Source organism: Alexandromys fortis, unplaced genomic scaffold, assembly GCF_014885135.2.
Source record: "Alexandromys fortis isolate MF-2015 unplaced genomic scaffold, M_Fortis_MF-2015_v1.1 scaffold_86, whole genome shotgun sequence".
Classification (NCBI taxonomy): Eukaryota; Metazoa; Chordata; class Mammalia; order Rodentia; family Cricetidae; genus Alexandromys; species Alexandromys fortis.
The window spans coordinates 3,808,997-3,828,305 of NW_026067965.1; the positions used below are offsets into that span (position 1 = coordinate 3,808,997).

The 19,309-nt window shown below is 52.9% G+C and overlaps 1 protein-coding gene across 6 annotated transcripts in view; it reads right to left on the reverse strand.

Moving 5' to 3' along the window:
* Positions 1–137: 137 nt before the first annotated feature.
* Positions 138–19,309, reverse strand: part of Znf710 (zinc finger protein 710) — a 70,018-nt gene continuing 50,846 nt past the window's right edge. For all 6 annotated transcript variants that reach the window (XM_050153915.1, XM_050153917.1, XM_050153914.1 and 3 more), the window contains exons 2-5: positions 12,383–13,871; positions 8,639–8,830; positions 8,202–8,376; positions 138–4,185 (exon numbers count right to left, since the gene is read on the reverse strand). In XM_050153915.1, coding sequence (XP_050009872.1) covers positions 4,016–4,185; positions 8,202–8,376; positions 8,639–8,830; positions 12,383–13,871 — 2,026 coding nt within the window. In that variant the 3' untranslated portion in view covers positions 138–4,015. The remainder of the gene's footprint in view (positions 4,186–8,201; positions 8,377–8,638; positions 8,831–12,382; positions 13,872–19,309) is intronic.

Genomic DNA, 19,309 nt, shown 5'->3' on the forward strand with positions numbered 1-19,309 from the left:
CACCTCTTGTCCGTGTAGACCAAGCGGGCATCCCCAGACCTAGTCTTCTATTTGAGACAGGGTCTCACTGTGTAGCTCTGGCTTGTTTGGAACTCACTATATGGATCAGGCTGGTCTTGAACTCCCAACAGTCGACCTGCCTCTGCTTCCTGAGGGTTGGGATTAAAGGCTTAGGTTTTTTTTTATTTTATTTTGCTGTTACACTCTTAAAAACACAGATCCTCCCAGGCCCTTCTTTGCATGGCTGCCCAGGCTTTCCGAGGTCTTCCCGAGGTTTGTGTATATGGGGTCCCCTGATCTCAGCCTCATCCATACCACTTTGGCACAACTATAAAAGGGGGAAAAGCTGTTCCAAAGCCATATGCACACTCAGTGGCAAGCATGTCCTCATGCAGTGATTTCTTTCTTTTGATAATATAGTTAGTTCTTTGTGTCCAGAGCTTTTTTTTTTTTTTTTTTTTTTTTTTAGCAGTGCTGGGAATTGAGTTTAGCCAGGCCAGCATTTTATTACTAAGATCACTAAGCTGAGCCAGGTGGTGGTGGCTCACCCCTTTAATCCCAGCACTCGGGATACAGAGGCAGGTAGATATCTGTGAGTTCGAGACCACCCTGGTCTACAAGAGCTAGTTCCAGGACAGGCCCCAAAGTTACAGTGAAAGCCTGTCTCGAAAAACAAAAACAAAACAAAAAAGACCACTAAGTTGTATCTCAGCTGCCTCTTTTTTTTTTTTTTTAAATTGGTCTTATGCATCCTAGACTAGCCTCAAATTTCTTACATGACCTTGAACTTCTTAGCCTCCACCTCTTGAATGCTGGGTCATGCCACAAAACTCTGTGCTGTGCTGGGGATCCAGGGCCAGCAGAAGCTCTACCAGCCAAGCCTCCTTCGCAGCCCTAGCCACGGGCTTTAAAACCCTTTTATGTGTATGGACATTTTTCCCTGCACGTATGTCTGTGTGCCATGTGCACGCAGGACACTGGATCCCCTGGAACTGGAGTTAGAGACAGTTGTGAGCTGCCATGTGGGTGGTGGGAATTGAACCTGGATCCTCTGGAAGAGCAGCAAGTACTCTTAACTGATCACCCATTTCTCCAGCCCTAGCCACAGGTTTTATGTTTGCCCAGAGTGGGGATATTTGGGGGGAATAAAAACCCCCAAAACCAGCTATGTCAGTGCATGCCTGAAATCCCAGAACTTGTTGAAAGAACACCACAAATTTGAAGAGCCTGTCTCAAAAATCAAAAGCAAAACAAAAACTCTGAACAGGTCAGGTGCACACACATACTTATAATCTTGGTTTGGGAAACTGAGGCAGGAAGACAGTTGCATTTTAGGCCAGCCAGGGATAGACGGTGAGACCCTGTTTCAAAGCCTCTCAATACTGTAACAACAGCAGTGGAAAAGAAGCCGGGTGTAGGGGTACACATCTGTAATCACAGCTCTCCATGGGTAGATTTGGGGTACAGAGACCTTGTCTCAAACAAAACCCTCAATAACCCCACCCTTGGGGCGTGGAGCGTGTCGCCCTAAGTGCATGGCAGGTCAGGTGGCTGGGATAGTCTTGCACTTCCAGAGAGGGAGGCTGTCTGGTATGTGCCTGGGGAGCCTTGCTGGGACCTTTGTGGGGAGAAGGGCCACCAAGAGCAGTGGGAAGGCCGGGCGGTGGTGGTGCCTTTAATCCCAGCACTCGGGAGGCAGAGGCAGGCGGATCTCTGTGAGTTCGAGGCCAGCCTGGTCTGGAAGAGCTAGTTCCAGAACAGGAACCAAAAGCTACAGAGAAAGCCTGTCTCGAAATTAAAAAAAAAAAAAAAAAAAAAAAAAAGAGCAGTGGGAAGAAGCATGTACAGTCGCCTCGCTAAAGAATATCCATTTATTTATAATTATTGCTAAGTAAACTTCTCTTTTAAACAGGAACATAAACACAGTAGGGCTCTGCACAAGTGTTGTCTAAACAGTTGGTTTGTGTACATGTCAACAAGTCAGAGTGGAATCCGACCAGGGCTTGAGCTATCCTTTCCAGAAGGCCGGGAGAGGTGAGGCCGGAGCCTTGCCAGGACCGCCGCCAGCTCCAACTGTGCGCTGTGTAGTACCTTCCTCTCTGCATGGCCCAGGCACAAGGCGTAGGGCCGGGGGTTTTCTGAGCATGGTACCCCTCAGAGGGTTGTGCCAATGGCGGGCTGGGAGGCAATGAGAGACCCCACCCAGGCCAGACTTCTCCCTTCCGTTTCCAAGACCAAGGCCACCGCACTGGCAGGAGGAGGAGGTACAGGGTGCTTTTTGGTACCAGGGGAGAAAGTCATTGTGGGAAGAGGTAGTTTGCAGGGGTGATGCCTTCTGCTCAGCAGGAGAAATGTCTTGTACAGTGATGCCGAATCACTGACACCTGAGGGTCATCATGGCGGGCACCTGGGAGGCTGGGGAGCCTTGGGAAACCACACATGGGCCAGTGTGTCCACCTTGCCCCCGGTTTGGAACAGTTACCCTGAGGCCTGGCTTGGTGTCTCACTTAGGGACACAGGCTTGGGGGCAGTCGCACTTGAGATCAGCACCTTCCACCCCAGCTGGGTCCCCCTCTTGGTTTTTCAGCCAAAGCTGGTGGCTTCATCTGTGCCTTTTCGGGGTTGGCCCTGCCTGCTCCTCCCCTGAGGGGCCTTGGGATTTATGGGCAGGGTTAGGGTGCTCTGGAGTTTCTGAATGTGTTTGTCACTACCTGGAAGGTAGAGGGGAGGAGAGTGGGCAGGTGAGAGGGGTCAGAGACCTTGGTTCCCTGGATGGCGGAGCCACTGGCTGGAGAGGGCCTGGTAGGCTCTCTGACTCCTTCCCTCCTGCTTTAGCCATCTGAGGCCCCCACAGCTAGTGACACACCTCCTAGGGCCAGGGCATGGGTCACACAGATCATGGGTCCCTCCTGGGCCCAAGTACACCATGCCTGGCTGCTTTAGGGAAGCTGGGAGTGCACAGCACACAGGAAAGTTTCGGCTTGCCTCTCCATTGCTCCATCAAAGATGACAGACAAGAGAGTTGGAAAATTACCTTTAAAATATCCTCACTTGCCCAAAACTGAATCCTCCCCTCCCCCCGTCTATGGTTTTCAATTTCCTTTTTAGATATGCCCTTCCCTGGGAGCTTGCTGAGCCTCAACTCACCCACTCCTTACAATACCTGCTCGCTCATAAAAACAAACAGTTCTAGTCCTCCTCTTGGTCCCAGGGATGTCACCCTGCTCTTCCCCTTGGCTCAACCTGTCCTTGTTAATGTATGCCAGACACAAGACGCGTCCTGATTTTGTTTGGTGAGGACAGAACTGGATGAAGTTCACCGAAATGCACATTGGGGACGTTCTTCCCAACAGGGCTGAGGATGAGCGTGCTCTGCTGGCTGGCTGGGAGGGGGCTCTGGAGGCTGGGCTCCCCGGCTCTCCTACAGGCAGGGCCAGGGAGGGCCGCATGCATGTCTGGATGGAGCAAGGGGAGGCTCAGGAGGTAGAAGGCAGAGTGCCCTGCCTGGCTGTTGAGTGACAGGGGAAGGGAAGAGGTTCTTGGGTCTGAGCAGGATTGGGGTGGGCAGTGCTGACCAGTGTAGGAGCTCAGATGTCCTTAAAGGCCAGAGTCGGTATAGAAGAGAGAGGAGACCTGGCTCAAGCATTCTCTTCCTCAGGCACCCCCATGGGCCTGAGTCAGCTTGGAGAAGACACCTAAGTCTGTGCCCCCATGCCTGTAAGAGACCTCACTAGCATTTCCCCTACCCACCCACAGCAGCAGGCCAAGGAGAACCAGAGCTGGGTCTCCTGGTTACCTTTCCCTCACGGGGATGCCTAGGTCTGCGCCCAGCTCCCTGCAAGGACAGTAGTACAGTCTCCATTTGGTCTAAAGGTCCCTAGTGGTGCAAATGACTGGGGGTGGGGGCGGGGGGTGGGGGCGGGCAGCCGGCAGTAGCTTGGTTCTGGGCTGCAGAGGTGCAGGCCTCAGGACGTGGGTCTCACCCTGTGCCCTCCCCGCCCACTCAGCGGGCCTGCTATAGCACATTGTAGTAGGCCATTTCTTTCATGGCCTGCTCAGTGAGGGCGCTGGCCTCCGTGCTGGTGTCCACACTGGTGTAGGTGTAGGCGTTTTCCTCGAAGTCCTCCATCTCCTGTTGGCTGTCAAGTTCAGAGGGGTCGGGGCCTGCCAGCTCCATCATGGGGTCTACAAGAGAGGGGCACAGTTAGGCCTAAACACTGGCCATCCTCAGTGTCTTTCGGGAAGCGGGGGGGGGGGGGGGGGGGGGGGGGGGGGGGGGGGGGGGGGAGACCTTAAAGTCCAGCCATGCTTTCTCAGTCTTCTCATTCAGACGCTTGTATGGACCCTGCCACTGGGTGTGAGGGCCTCGGGCAGAACAGATCCTTGGTTTGGCCTTGACTTCTGGCTTATATTCCCTCACCCCTGCTGGGTCACTAAGCCTTCCTGGGTCATTCTCCACGATGTCTGTCATTGGTCCCCTTCCTATGTGACTCGTTTAGTGCTCACTGCCTAGTGCTTCCCAGATTTCATTTCATCCAGTGTCAGCCTGCAGCCTCGTTTGTCATCCGTCAAGTAGTCCTGTGACCTTGCAAAGCTCTACTTCAGGGTGCTGTTTCTCCACAGTTAGTGTACCAAGCCTGCCCCACCCTGGGCCTGGGTTCTCAGCCAAGGTAGGTTGTCAAAGCACCTCCGGAGACAGAAGACTGCCCGAGAGGTCCCTTGTAATTCTGTCAAATTGAAATAATCTTACTATAAAGCTTGCTGTGGCAGCAAAGCCAGAGCTCCTCCTGAGGGGATATGGATTGGTATGAACTGGTAGTCCTAAGAGACTGGCTGGCAGGGACTGAGGCTCACGGGCAAAGTGCATTCTGCCCGGACACAGACCCAGCCCAAGGTTTAACCTGATAGGTCCAAGATGGGCTTCCTAACCTTGACATTACTTCCATCCGGGATCCTTTGCCACCTGTCCCACAGGATGTCATAGTACCCTATATTCTACCTATCAGATGCCAGGAGCATTTTCCTAGTTATGACAGCCAAATGTCACTCAGGGGAATCAAACTCACCCCACATCTGCCAGTGAGTGGCTTGGAACTGGCATGTAACCTAAATATGACCGCTGGGTCAGAAGGAAATGGCCTATGGGCAAGTCATTGGCTGTAGGAAAGGGAGACAGCTTTCATTCTTTTCCTGGATGTGCCTGGAAGCTCAGTGTTCTGGTGGCTTCTGGGGGTCATCTTGAGTCCAGGAGAAAATGTTGGGGCTGTGGGGTCTCACAGAGGTAGCCTAACCCTGATGTCATTGTCGAGGGGTTGATCTACTACCCACTTTTAAAGATGTCCTCTCTGCCCTTTTATATAAAGCCCTGGCTATCCTGGAATGTATTACGTGACCAGGTTGGCCTTAATTCAAATGACTGCCTATCTCTGCCTCCCTGATGCTTGGGATTAAAGATGTTCTCCACCATGTACAGCTTTCTTTCTTTCTTTTGACTAAATCTCATGTAGCCCAGACAGACTGTCCTCAAACTCATTACATGGTCAAGGAGGATCTTGAACTTCTGGTTCTCCAGAACACTGAGATCAGAGTGGTGCACCTGGCATGTGGGTTGCTGGGATCAAACCCAGGGCCTTGTGCCTGCTAAGCAAACACTACCAGCTGAGCTACCTCCAACTCCTTCAAACTGTGGAGTTGCTGGGTGGAACACACAGAATCCTCCTGACCTTGTAAACAAGGTTAAGTGTCCCAGCAAGCCTAGCCTAGGTGGTTTTCCCTCCAAAGCCTACAACCATATCATCATATTCTGCCACTGGCTATTAAACAAGCCAGGCGTCCATGACCCCGCTCTATTGCCATCATGTCCAGCTGGTCTTGAACTCAGTACATAGTTGAGGATTGTGCTGAACTCCCAGTCTGTGTCCCTGTGCTGGGATTACTGGTGTAGGCCAGCCTCATCAGGGCATGCGCACTGGCCCTCCTCCCTAAATCACAACCAAGTCTGTGAGGCCGTTCACTTAGAAAGAAGCTACCTATTCCAGCTTCAGAGCAGAGCTGTGTGGGTATCCAGTCGACGGCCAGGACCCATGGCCACTTCACTCATCTGTACAGTCAGGGAAGGACCAATGCTAAGCATTCCTGGAAGTGAGGAACGAGATTTGATGGCTCTGGTCATTTGCAAAAGGGCAAGGTTGGCTTGGTCTCTGCTGGGGAGTAGCCACAAGGGAAGTCCACTGTAGTAGAGCTCTCAATATAATGCACAGGGAACAATCCAACATGCTTCAAATCCAGACCCCAGCCGGGCACCTCTGGAGTCCAGACTCAGCCATCTTCCAATGTGCCAGAGAGATGGCTCAATGTTTAGCGCTATTCTCCCAGAGGCCCCAAGATTGACTGCCAGCACCCACGCGGTGGCTCACAACTGTTAACTCCAGTTCCATCAGATCTGATGGCCTCTCCTGACCTCCACTAGGCAAGCACGTGGTACACAGACACACATGGAGTCAGAACACCCAGACACATAAAATTAAACGTTAAAGGAAATCCTCAAGTTGCTCCCACGGGCAGCCAATGAGACATCATCCTGTAAGGGCTACATCAAAGGGGGTCTGTTGGAAATGCGATCCCCTAGCCCCATCCAAGAAACTGCTGGAAGCTCAGCCATTTAAGCCAGTTTTGGGGAGATTCTGAGGAGGCACATTAAACAAGGAACAGAGAGCCTTTGGTAATGCAGAGTCTGGGGCAGGGTGAAGCTGGCATGTCTACTCCAGACCATGAGTATCACGGACTACAGAGAGCCTCCAATGCAGGCTATAGGGTTCCTTATCTACCAACACAGACTTGGAGAAACTATCAGAAAACTACCTTCAACAAGCCAGTGTCGCCTGCTTTGCCAGGAACTCCAGGCCATTTACGGGCCAGATGCTCCAAAACCAAAGTCACTAGTCATTCGTAATGAATTGGGAATGGGGCTGGAGAGATGGCTCAGAGGTTAGGAGCACTGCCTGTTCTTCCGAAGGTCCTGAGTTCAATTCCCAGCAGCCACATGGTGGCTCACACCATCTGTAATAAGATCTGGGGCAGAATACAGTATATATATATATATAATAAATAAATCTTTAAAAAATGAATTGGGAATGGCTAGTCAACTCCTCTGGCGTTGCCAAGACACTGCCTGGAGAGACCTCCTTGGGAGGAGCCTCTGGGATGCACCTTCAGCTGCCTCCTTCCCACAATGGAGCTGGAGACCAACGGTCAGCTCTGCTGTGACTGGACAGAAGTGGGGGTGTCTCATAACAACTTGAGATCTCTACCAGTTGCCAAGATACAGGATTCTCTGGAAACTGATTTTCCTTTTGGTTTTCAGTTTCTTTTTGAGAGACCAAGGTCTTATATTTGTGGTCTGGCTTGACCTCAAACTTGTGGTAATCCTCCTGCCTCAGGCAGTAAGTATCCCAAGTGCTTACACTACAGGTATGTGCAACTGCACCTAGCCTCATGCTGCCCTTTGAACGACAGTCTTCCTGCCTCAGTTTCCTGAGTGCTAGAATTGTGAGTGTGTACCACACCACACCCAGCCCTCTTAGACCTTGGCTTCTATTTTAATTCTTTTTCTTACATTACTTATTTCTTTTATGTTTCCCTCTGGTAAAGGTCAACGGCAGGGCTACCTGTCCCTCTCCTGAGTATGTGGCTCTCACTCTTTCCAGCAGGCACTGTGGCTGGTTGATTGCCCTAACCTCTCTGAATGTCTGAATTCCCATGTGCACTGGGAGGTGTGACCTCAGTTTCCCCTTTTGTCCCTTCCCCATCCGTTTATTTGGAATCATGGGAGAGACAGCTCACCCATGGCTCTTGTGGGTTGTCATCGAGTTGCCTGCTCTCTGCCCTGCGGTTTCTGTTACAGGAGTGATGGCAGAGCCAGGCTCCCTCTGAGGGTCACATGAGTTACACAGCACTCAACATGTGTAAGTTATGCTTTTTATTATTGTTTTAGTGAGCCCATGGAAGTCCTTGGAAGACGACATAAATACCCCGTTATTGCCACGACGGCTCCCCAGGCTCTCCCTCTCTCCAGACCTGAGCCCACCTCAGTGAAGTTTCGGCCTTGGCCAGCCTCCCTACGCCCCTAACTGGACAGGAGACTCCTGAGTGCGCCAGGCCGCTGTCACTCCTGTTCTGTCCACTGCGCACAGCCCACCCACCTTGGCTGTCCAGGCTGATGTCCATGACGCCGTGCTTGACCTTCATGTGCCGGCTCAGGTTTCCCTTGAGGTTGAACTTGCTGGAGCAGTAGGGGCACTTGAATGGCTTGCTGCCTGCGTGCAGGTGCATATGGCCCAGCAGGTTGTACATGCGGTTGAAGGACTTCCCACACACCTGGAACGGGGGAAGGCAGCAGAGGGTTGTGGGGAGCTTGCCATCCTGGCCAATCTCCTCCTACTTCCTGAGCACACACACAGCACACTGTCCTTCCCTGTGTGACCAGAGGGAGGCAAAGGACCGCTGCTCCTTGCATCTCCTGCCTGCCCTGCGCTCACCTCACGGCACCCTTCACGCCCTCTGATCCCCACCTGCCCTCCTCGACCCCTCCGACCCCTCCAAGCCCGGGCAAGGACCGGCCATGGGGACAGTCCCGTACCTTGCACTTGAATGGCTTCACGGGCGAGTGCACAATCATGTGGGTCTTGAGCGTCTGCTTCTGCACAAAGGTCTTGAAGCAGATGTGGCACTGGTAGGGCCGGACGCTGGTGTGGATCAGCATGTGGCGCTTCATGTTGGCCTGCAGGGTGAACTCTCGGCCACACACCTCACACTTGAACTCCTTCACGCCCTGGGGAGGCAGAGGCACCACTCAGGGTTGGGGCACTAACAGGTGTGGCATTAGGGAATTCCTTTTCACAAAAAAAGCATGTGTGTGTACGTGTGTGTGTGTGTGTGTGTACCACTTTCAGAACTTGGGTCTCTTCTTACACTAAGTGGGTTCTGAGCAGTGGGCTCCTGTTATCAAGCTGGGGGCAAGCACCTATACCTGCTGAGCTATTCTGCCAGCCAGCTCTGGGGTATGGCAGGGCTGTTGTTCCAGGATGCCTCCCAGGACAAGGCAGACACAAACAGTGTGCCTTCCCATCCCTGCCTGCCAGGTAGGTGTGTAAGCAGGTCAGCTGTACCAGTGTGCAGAGATATAAGGGGGTCTGCCTACCCATCCATCCATCCATCCGTCCACCCACCTCTCAGTTCATTCATCCAGCAAACAGGCATGTGTACCCGCTAGAAGCCAGCACCACAGGCCTGTGGTAAGCAGGGCAATGCCTTTGTCCGGACAACCAAGGATGTGCAGCCAGGCGATGGTGGCGCACGCCTTTAATCCAGCACTTAAGGAGGCAGAGGCGGGTGGATCTCTGAGTTTGAGGCCAGCCTGGTCTAGAGAGCGAGTTCCAGGACAGGCTCCAAAGCTACAGAGAAAACCTGTCTGCAGAGGGGCGGGGGGGGGGGGGGGGGGGGTGTTTATTTATCTTCAGTTACATCTCTTGGGGGACAAACCCTTTGGAAACACGATTGAAGCTGTGTTTCTGGGGACAGAGCTCAGCGGAGGAGAGTCTTCCTAGCATGTACAAGGTGTCCTAGGTTTGAGCCCCTGAGGCTAAAGCAGAAGCAGGAGGAGCTAGTGTGAGGCAAGTCAGGACTATGCAGTGAGAACCTGTCTATAAAATAACAAAAAGTTGGTAGGAGTAGGGAGAAGTGAACAAGAAAAAGCTGCCCGTCACGGTGGCACAGGCCTGCGAATCCCCAGATACTCAGCGGAGATTGAGACCGCAGGGTGGAAAGCCCAAAGGTAGGCTAGGCAAATTCAAGGCCAACAGAGACAATTTATCAGTAAGAGCCAGGGGGGTGTGGTGGGGCTGGAGAGATGGCTCAGTGATTAAGAGCACTTGCTGATCTTCCAGAGGTCCTGAGTTCCGTTCTCAGAACCCACGTGGTGGCTCACAGCCTTGTCACTCCAGTTCCAGTTCTGTCACCCTTTCTGGCCTCCATGTAATGTGGTATACATACATACAATACATACATGCAAGCAAAACACCCCTACATGGAAAAGTCAGTATGTGAGTAAACATAAAAAATATATAAGTATTTATATTATATCTATAAATATATATAAATAAATAAAAGTAAATATAAAAATATGTAAAAGTAAATATACAAAAGGGCACAGAAGCAGACAGATCTCTAAGTTTGAGACCAGCCAGGGATACATAGTGAGACTCTGTTGTGTGTTGGGGAGCGGGGCTGGGAGTAGCGCACTCATCTACCAAAGATTATGTCCTGGGTTAATCACCAACACTTGGGAGAAAAAGGAGAAAAGAAAGAAAACCTTTGTGCACCCCAAGGAAAAACGGCTAAGGCTCAGCTCTGCATAAAACTCAAGCTCCCTACTCTTCCACAGCACCCTTGAAGGTGTGTTTTCCCAGCGCTCCGGAGCAGCTCCCCAGCGGAGAGCCTGAAGCCCCACCCTGAAGAGGCTCATCCAGTGAGGTCTGGGATGGCCCAGGAGTTTTTAGTTGCATTAGTTCCCCACCCCAGGTGATTCTTATCATGGAGACACTGGCTCCAGAGAAAACTGTCTGGTCTGAGCTGTAGCAGGCCTCTTTATAGCCCGGAGCTGACGCTCACTCAGCACAGGGAACGCTGGGAGAGCAGGAAGAGAACTTCACTGGGACAGAGGCACGTCGACGGTCACAGCGGCTGTCCCAACTATCTAACAGAAAACTTCGGTATTATGTGTTTTCGGTCATATGTGCTGGTGACTGAACCCGGGGTACTTATGATACTTTAGCGGAGCCAGGTGTGACAGTGGTAGGCCACATGACCACCAGGGGGCCCCATTCAAGAGTTACAAGCACAGACGTGTGGAGTGGGGTGGAGAGAGGGACAAATTAAGACACTGACACAGATAGTTTCAGCTTTCGTCACAACCCTTTATCTCTCGGCACATCAGTAGGTAAGGGTTGAAGTCTCTGAGCAGAGGAGAAAGATGGCAGATACACGCACGGCGCACACATCATCCTTCACGCCCACCCTCGCAGACATTAATAATCAATTAGAGTCTTGCTGATGAGCCCGGACTCAGTGTCAGAACCCTTAACATTATAATATTATATCAGCAGCTGCTACTACTGCGGCCAAGCCTCTGCAGTGGAACCTGCCAATGCTCCCTGCCCTAGCAGAAAAGTTCTGGGGGATGGAGAAGTCCAGGCTCCACATCTGCCACCACAGGTCACCGTACAGAGGAAGGGCTACTCCTAGCTTTGAAAGGTTAAGTTGGCTGAAGTTTGAAGGAAACCGTGGGTCAGCCAAGTGCCAGCACGGGACGGTTAGGCCTAAGAGATTCCATTCTACCTTCCAGGGTGTAAGGGCATCTTGGGGGAGGTCGGTGATGGCTGAGAGGCAGGGGGAAGAAAACCGGTGACCTGGCACCAGGAAGAAGAACTAGAAAGAAAGACATATATATTTTGCCTTTTCCTAAAGGGAAGTTGAAGGTTTTGTTAGACTTTTGTGATAACAAGAACTCCAAGCTACCTTCTGCATTTCTGGTCGTGGCATTCACCTGCCTGCACTCAGTCCTGGGAAACAGGGAGGGACCCTTGAGCCCTGCGGGAGTTCCACAAGCACTGCACACCAAAATCTTTTACGTTCCTCTTCTCTGCGGTGTGTGTGTGTGTGTGTGTGTGTGTGTACGTGCAATTGCCCAGGTGCAAGCACAGGTGTCTTCCTCCAATTGCTCCTCCGCCTGATTCTTTGACCTCACTGAACCGTTTTCACTACGCCAGCTGGCTGAGCCGAGGGCACCCACCCGTTTTCTCTCTTCACTGGTGGGGCGATGCACACTGCCATACCTAGCTTTTATGGGTGTGCTGGCAACCTGAACACAGCAAGAGGAGGATCGACAGGGGCCGGCAAGCACTTTACCCACTGAACCAACTCCCCAGGCCTCAAGAACATTTTAAAGATTAGTTTTTCTCAAAAACTCAGTTTAATTATGTTTCCAATAGTCTACTAAGATAAATCTCTAAGTATGAAATTAAGTAAAGTCTGGGCCGGAGAGGTGGCTCGGTGGTTAAGGAGCACCCAGGTTAGATTCCCAGCACCCTATGGCAGCTCACCACCACCTGTAACTCCAGGCCCAGGAGATCTGATGCCTTCTTCCGGCCTCCATGGGCATCAGGCGTACGCTGTGGTTCAAAGACATACATGTAGGCAAAACACTCAACAGATAAAATAAATGTAAGTACACCTAAAAAAAAGTTTACCCGTGTAAATCCCATCCGGGACCTTGGGGTGCCGGAGAGGGCGGGACAGGTGGAACAGCGGAGGCTGGTAGCCTTACCTTGTGGGTGAGGGAATGCTGCTTGAGGTGATGGATCTGGCTGAACTCCATGCCGCATTCCGTGCACACAAAGGGCCGCACGTTCTGGTGCTTGAGCATGTGGTTCTGTAGCTGGCTGCGGTAGTGGAAGGACTTGTCACACTCGAGGCACTGGTAGAGGGTAGGGCCCTGGTGGGAGGCCAGGTGGCGCTTGAGTTGGGTCAGGGTGGAGAAGTCTAGGCCGCACTCCACACAGACGTGGCAGCGGCCACTCTCGTGCTTCACCTCGTGGGCCTTGAGCTCGCTGGGGTAGGCGAAGCCGCGGCCGCAGAAGTGGCAGCTGTAGGGCTTGACCTCGGAGTGCAGCAGCATGTGGCGCTTGAGGTGGCTGGTCTGAGTGAAAGCCTTGTGGCACACCTGGCACTTGTGGGGCCGCGTGCCCTGGTGCGTCAGCAGGTGCGTCTGCAGGTGGCTGGGTTGCTTGAAGAGCTTGCTGCAGTGCGGGCACGAGTGCGGCTTGATGCCGTTGTGGCCCAGGATGTGCGTCACCAGATTGTACTTGGACGTGTAGGACTTCTCGCACATGCGGCACTGCCAGCGTTTCTGGCGGTCACCCGCTTCCACCAGGTAAGAGTCATCAATCTGCACGTTGATGTCCAGCCGGTCCAGCTGTGCCTTCTTGTGCCGCTCCACCGTGGAACCTGCCGGGTCGGCCTCGAACTCACTGGGCTCCTGCCACACGAAGCCCTGCTCTGGTTTGACGAGTTCCGGCGATGTCATGGGGGGAGGGTCAGGATTGCTCAGCGGGGCCAGGTGGGGCGGCTCAAAACCACATTCGGTGGGCAAAGTCTCTGGTCCAGGTAGTGCCATGCTGGGCTCGGGGAAGCAGTCCCGGGTTGGGTTGGGGAAAGGAGGATCGAAGAGAGCCATGTCCAACTCTGGCCTCGGAGTTCGAGGCAAGTGCCGGAGCGTCCGGGGTTTGCGGCTGAAGGCGCTGAGGTCGATCATCTTGACGGCACTGCTCTGCACCAGGGCCTCGCAGCCGCCACCGGCCACCTCGGCAGGAGCTTCTGCAGGGCTTGGGTCCTTGTCATCACCAGGCACAGATACCTCATACACTTCCTGTTCCTCTTCCTCTTCCGCTTTCTCAAACTTGACCTTGGGTACCAGCCGCACAGGGGGCCGCGTCTTCCTCCGGGTGTGCTTCTCAAAGGCTGCCTCTACCTCCAGCACCTCCTCTTCCGGGGGCTCTTCCAGGGCTCGCCCATTACAGGCCAGCTGATAGATGTCGGGCCCTGGTGGTCCCGGCTCCCCCACGGCTGTCCCAGACAGTTCTGGCCCTAGGTCTGGATAGAAGGCCTCAGCACTTATGGTGGCTCCAAAGAGCTCATTCTCTGAGACCAGGCCCAGCACGGCAGCCTGAGCCAAGGACAGCACCACCACAGCGTCCGTCTGTGTCCCTGAGTCCATGAAGCCCTCCATCCTGTGGCGGCCAGCTAGGAGGGCATTTCTGTGGGAGGAAAAGAGCATGTTAATACTGCGAGATCCGTGCTGAGGGGGCAACAGACTCAGTGAGGACAAGGGCCCAGCTAATTTGGGGTGTGTATGGCTCTGATGTCATGTGACCCCTGCCTTGAGAATGGGATATGTGTGTAATTGCGGGGAGCAGTGACAACTTCTGTTTGTCCAGCCATCCCCTCCTGAGTCTTTCTATCTGTAAAACAGGGAGGAGTTGGAGTTGGCCTCAAACTCATTATCCTCTTGCCTCAGCCTCCCAAGTACGAGGATGACAAATGTGTCTCCACACTCGGCTGTTCTGCGTTTCAACAACCCCCCCGTGGATGCATGTGTCATGTGTGCACCCTCATGAAGCCCAATGATGCCAGGGTTTATCAATTAATGGGTCTACCTGGCCAGCAAACCCTTCCAGCTTGGGGGTTACAGGTATGTGCTGCCACACTTAGATTCTTGGAATCCCCCCCCCCCCCACACACACACCTGAGACAGGGTTTTTCTGTGTAGTTTTGGAGCCTGTCCTGGAACTCACTCTGTAGACCAGGCTGGCCTCGAACTCAGAGATCTGACTGCCTCTCCCTCCCGAGTGCTGGGCACACCTGTAGTTTTTAATTGGGAGCTGGGGTTTGTGCAGCAAGCACTTTGACCACAGAGCCATTCCCCAGCCCATGTTCAACTGTTCTTAAGCTATGTCTTATAGATTCTTCACAGGGCCCTCAGAAATCTGTTCCAAAATGCACAGCTATGACTGTACTTCCTCTGAGACAGGATCTCAGTGTGTAGCTGAGGCTAGCCTGGAATCAGCTACCTGAGAGCCTGAGCCTCCCGAGGGCTGAAATTATATACGTGTGTCTCCAAGCCTAGTGATTTATGAATTAAGTTGAACAGTTTTTTTTGTTTGTTTGTTTGTTTTTGGTTTTTCGAGACAGGGTTTCTCTGTAGCTTTGGTGCCTGTCCCGGAACTAGCTCTTGTAGACCAGGCAGGCCCCGAACTCAGAGATCCGCCTGCCTCTGCCTCCCGAGTGCTGGGATTAAAGGCCACCACTGCCCGGCTTGAACAGCTTTTTAATTTTCTTTTTTTTTGCAGAGCTGGGGATTGGACCCGGGACTTTGAGCATGCTAAGCAAGCCCTCTTCTACTGCGCCATAGCCCCAGCCCTTCTGTTTTAAAAATTAATTACTCTATTATTTTAAAAACTGATTTTAAAAAAAAGCCCTACCTACTCAAAATATAATGTGCCACATACTAAAACACATCAAGAGTCCCATGGCTGTGCTGCGGCTGGGGTAATTAATTCTGCACAGACCCTGGGATGTACTGAGGTGTTAAACAATTGTTGCTATTAGCGATGGCAGGGCTGCATGAATGAGGAACACACACACACACACACACACACACACACACGTATTAAAAACAATACGGCAGATAAAAATAGATTAGGCTCCAAATAAGGGCTACTGCCGGTCAGCCCTAACGCTAAACAGTCTATCATAGGAGCCATTGTTTTTCTTAATTAACTAAATGCCATATGCACAGATATCTAAACACACTGATATAAAGATAGCTTTAGCTGGCACGGGAGTTGCGCGTCAGATCCGATGGCGAACGCTTGTGAGACCACTGTCTGACTTGACTGTTAAAACTGGATCCCAGGTTCATATCACGTTCTGTAATCTAACAGATTCTCATAAATAATAACCACTGTACCCCTGTCCAGCTGTGAAACCAGCAAAGCCATCCTCCTTCCTCTGGCTCCACAAGTACCATGAGCCCCACCTTTGCACAAAGGGACCCCTGCTCTGGTGCCCCTTCCCAGTATGGCTCTCCTGGCCCCATCTGCGGGCTCTCAGGCCCATGCTGGCTTCTCCAGGTTTGTGCTGTGGGTGCCTCCTCCTGGCTCGGTTCCTGACACACTCCAGAAGAGGGGTGACACTAGTGGGGTGACAGGGCCAGGCACAGGGCTGGTGGGCAGTCCTTCCTCAGGAAATCAGTCCAGGCCTGGTGCTGCCCTGCCCCCCAGCACTCAATGGAGCTTCCTCTTCCTGAGGCTGCTAAAAATACCCCAGACAGGAATCGGCCTCCTTGCAATACACACGAAAGCTTGGACCATTAAAGCTCAGAGCAGGGCTTTGGTGGAAGGGGTCAATTGGACTCCTGCGGGGGGGGGGGGGGGGGGGGGNCGGGGGGGGGCGGGTCTTCAGGGTCCATTCGTGTGGAACTCTCCAGGGGGTAAACTCAGCTCTGGACACCCTCTACTGCATGCCCAGCTGCATTTGACTAGGGATTTCCCACATCGGCCACTTCTAAAGGATTACAGAAGGTCACTTCTGTGCCTCAGTTTCCCCATCTAAACACTGGGAATGAAAACACACAAGAAAGGCGCAGATTCCCGAAGAGCATAATGCAGGACCAGGATCTTAGTTAATTACAAAGCCCTAAGGAAGAGTGTTGAACAACAGCTTTATTGTCCTAGATCCCCAGAAAGAAGACGGCTGAAGAAAAAAAAAAAAAAAGTTCCATCCCTGGGCCCCAAATTCAGCAAAGCTTTGGTGATTGTGGACACCTGTTAGGAACAGTGAACTCGTGAGAAAGAACATTGCCACATCCCAGCTGGGTGGCAGGCCTCGTGGTAGAGAGAAGGTTAACAAGACAGGGGCTCTGTCGGCATGGAGCCTGCAGAGGTGTCCTCCTGGGTTCATCACAGTCCAATGGCCACGGCCACTGCTGACTTTCCTGAATATACTGAGATGTCGCTGCCCGCCATACCGGCCCATCCCAGACACAGCACCGGGCGGGAGCCCGAGCGTGTGATGGCTTTGAGCAAACACTACACTCAGCAAACTTTCTAGACTTTCCCAGAGGTAGGACCCTTGGGGAGGAGGGACTGGTCATCTATGGCAAAGTTGTGCTTGGAACCCAGCACTGGAAGCCGGATGTACCGGCACAGGCCTGGAATATGCACTCAGTAGGTAAGCTAGGGCTGGCCATTCAAAATCATCCTCAGCTACAGACTGAGTTTTGAGCAGGTGAGAGTAACGGCAACCATGAAGAACTTGGGCTGAGTACTGAGGCCTGGGTCTGCTACCCCCTAATGTGTCCCAAATCTCAGTTCCTTCATCTCACTCGTACTTTAAAGAGACACAAGATGAGATAGCGTGGCTTTCCTCAGAAGCCCAGTTGTCACCCACACTCCTGCGACCTCAAGAGAATGGTGCACAGGGCCTACTTCCCATGTAGACAAAAGAGTGACCACCAACTACAGGCCCTCCCTGCCTGAGGGTGCAGGAGCATGGGTCTGGTTCCCTATTGTGAGAGAAATCATCCAGTTAACCATCCGAACTGGGATCCCCTCCAACAAGGAGACACCCCTAATGTCAAACATACAAGATGTAAGCTAAGCCTGTCCCAGGTCGCCGGCCTCCTCCTCCTCCTCCTCCTCCAGAAACACTGTTTTCACTGGAGCCCGTTCTGGCTATCAAAGGGGGCTTTCCCAGAGTCGGTGCTCTTGGAGGGCAGAGGGTAGGGGCTTAAAAATTGTCAGTTCGTCCTGGCAGGAGACTCTCTACACTGTATCATTACTGGGGGCTCTAGGCCCCATTTAACCCTACAGCAACCCGACTCACAGGCTAGGGAATGGTGCCTACGCCGCAGTGACAGGCGTTCTAGGAGCAGAGCAGGGCTGGGTGGCAGCACTAGGCATCTCTGGCACCCAGGGGACTCTAATTCCAAGGCTGCCAAATCTGGAGGTCACAAAATAACCGAGTGCAGGAGTTGCCCAGAGCCAGCTGAGGCCCCAGACCTGGTGGCAAGGGCTTGGCATTATGTTCTCTGTGGTCTGGTCTTCTGGTACAGCCATGTACACGCAAGAGTGTGCAGAAGGCGTTCTCCTGAGGTAGAGGTGGAGAGAAAGAGATGCTAAGTGGCCTGCCGCTCTGCCTGTGGGTCTTATGGGCAGAGATAAGTGGAGGGGAGGCGGCCTCCAGCCCAGGATCCCTTTCACCCACTTAGACCAGTCCTTTGGTTTAGCTCTCCCCAAGTCCCCTGGCTCCTTCTCATAGGCTACAGCCCTTCTATTCGATGCCTTGACCTAAACTGCTCAAGGCAGAAGAACCTACACCACTCGTGGCACAGGGATACTGCAGGCCCCCGGGGCCCCATGGCTCCTCTCTTCTCCAGGCAAAGCCTTCCTTTATTACTTGTGCTGGGGACTCAAAGCTCCTGACAACGTCCAAGAAAGAGAAGAGAGCGTGGAGGGCCCTGTGCTCTTCCAAACCGTGTGGCTAATGACAGGGCGGGCGAGGGGATGGTCGGACACAGCCATAAGTGCAGGCACCTCTGCTAAACCCCTCCCACTTCCCAGCCCGTCTTCCCTCTCCCCAGGGTGTGAAGAAAGTAAATGTTAAAGAGTGGCTGCTGGTGTGCTGTAACGCGGGGAGTGGGCTAAGGGGGGGGGGGGAAGAGGGGGAGGGGAGAAAAGGCAGCGAGGAGAGAAGGGCGCAGAAGAGGAGTGAGAAGGGGGAGGGAGGGAAAGAGAAAGAGGCTGTGGAGGACAAGAAACAAAGGCTGGGAGGGGGAGGGGGAGGGGATCCACAGTGACACAGAAGCCCAGGGCTGCCCTATTTCCCAGGACTCACGGCACCTCTGGGGCAGAGGGTCAGGCCTGATCCTGGGAGGGAGCAAGTCTCCCTTTGAGACCCAGCAGCAGGCTTCCCCACCTCAAAGAGGGCCCCTGGGCTTCTCACTGTTACTCCCAAAAGTGTTTTATCTCTGTTCTGTGGCTCCAGGGAAGATTGATAGAAGCCCAGGGACCACGCGCGAGTCACTGGACACCTTGGAGCCTCAGTGTTCCCATCTATAAAACGGATGCAAAGGCCTACTTGGAATCTCACATCTAAAGCCCACATCCCACCTGCCTGCCACACAGGGTCCCCTCATTACACAGGGCCCTGGCCCTGGCAGCTCCTATCCTCAATAGGACACCCCCCATACCCCAGCTGAAGGATAAGGAGGCTTGGCTGGGTGGGGGTGGCACACACTTTCAATGACAGAACTCAAGTGGATATGAGTTCGAGGCCAGCCTGGTTTACAGAGCGAGTTCCACAACAGCCAGAGCTCAGAGCTACAGAGAGAAAGAATTTCTGGGGTGGAGGGCGGGAAGAGGCTCAGGCAAAGTGACCAGTGTTGCCTTGGACAGAGGTGGTAGGCAGAGGGGAAAGGGTCTAATTTGGGATTGGCAGGTTAAGAGTCAGTTTGAAGGAAGGAGGGACAGAACCTGTGACAAAGATATTCCTTGCCTCTCACCACCCTGGGAGTTTTGAAAGTCAACAAAAGGAAGCCAGTGTGGTGGCTTTTTTAATCCCAGTATTTGGGACTCAAAGGCAAGAGGATTTCTGTGAGTTGGAGGCCAGCCTGGTCTACAGAGTAAGTTCCAAA